The following is a 774-nucleotide window of genomic DNA, read 5'->3' as shown; positions in this document are numbered from 1 at the left end:
AAAGTTAATACTTTTTTTTTTTTTTTAGAATTATGGTTTTTAGTTTATGTTTAGAAAATTCAATCGATTAAGTAAGCAATTATATTGAAAATGAATATAATCGGTTAGATCGAACAATCATTAAAAATATTTCTTCCCGATAGAAATATGATAAATACCTGAAGAGGAATATTCACGCAACCGAGAAAGTCGTCCTGGCCCCCGGATCTCGCGCTCTGCGCGATCTGCTTGAAGAATCTTCCGAGTCCTTTCACGCCCCGTACCTCGTTCAATTTGCTCACCGCGTCGAACACCGAGGACTCGTCGTCATGGTCCCTGAAACTATGTCTGTCAGGGCGACACAAACACTTGCGACACAGGGAAGAGACACAGACTTGCATCGTAACATTCCGAGGAGATCATTGACTTCGTTTTGACAACGTAATCGAACGAGTAACGAGTTGTCGATCAATTATTCAATTATTGACACATAATAAAACGAAGGAAAAGAAGAAGAAGAAGAAGAAGAATGCAATTAAAAGGAAGAAAAAATTGGATCACATTCTCTGCAAAATCATTTAAATCGAGTTCAAGAATCTGTTTCGAAAGTTTCGATCGTGAAGTCGATTAATTCATAAATTGTATGAATAGGTATATGAACTGAAAAATTAAATAAGAGAAAGATCTCCTTGAGTAAATAATTTAAAAAACGCGACTTGATTGACTTTTATAAACTCTTCTTACATCTACTATCCTGTGATTCTACATTTCGTTGAATCGTTAATATTATCACGC

The 774-nt window shown here is 35.7% G+C and overlaps 1 protein-coding gene across 1 annotated transcript in view; it reads right to left on the bottom strand.

Moving 5' to 3' along the window:
• Positions 1 to 774, bottom strand: part of LOC102671839 (BAI1-associated protein 3) — a 59888-nt gene that overhangs the window by 13483 nt on the left and 45631 nt on the right. Inside the window, exon 10 of the mRNA XM_031508378.1 lies at positions 159 to 315. Within this exon, the coding sequence (XP_031364238.1) occupies positions 159 to 315 (157 nt within the window). The remainder of the gene's footprint in view (positions 1 to 158; positions 316 to 774) is intronic.

The sequence above is a fragment of the Apis dorsata genome, unplaced genomic scaffold (genome assembly GCF_000469605.1).
Source record: "Apis dorsata unplaced genomic scaffold, Apis dorsata 1.3 scaffold_83, whole genome shotgun sequence".
Classification (NCBI taxonomy): domain Eukaryota; kingdom Metazoa; phylum Arthropoda; class Insecta; order Hymenoptera; family Apidae; genus Apis; species Apis dorsata.
The sequence above is the reverse complement of the archived record's forward strand: the minus strand, read 5'-3'. Positions and strand labels throughout refer to the sequence as shown.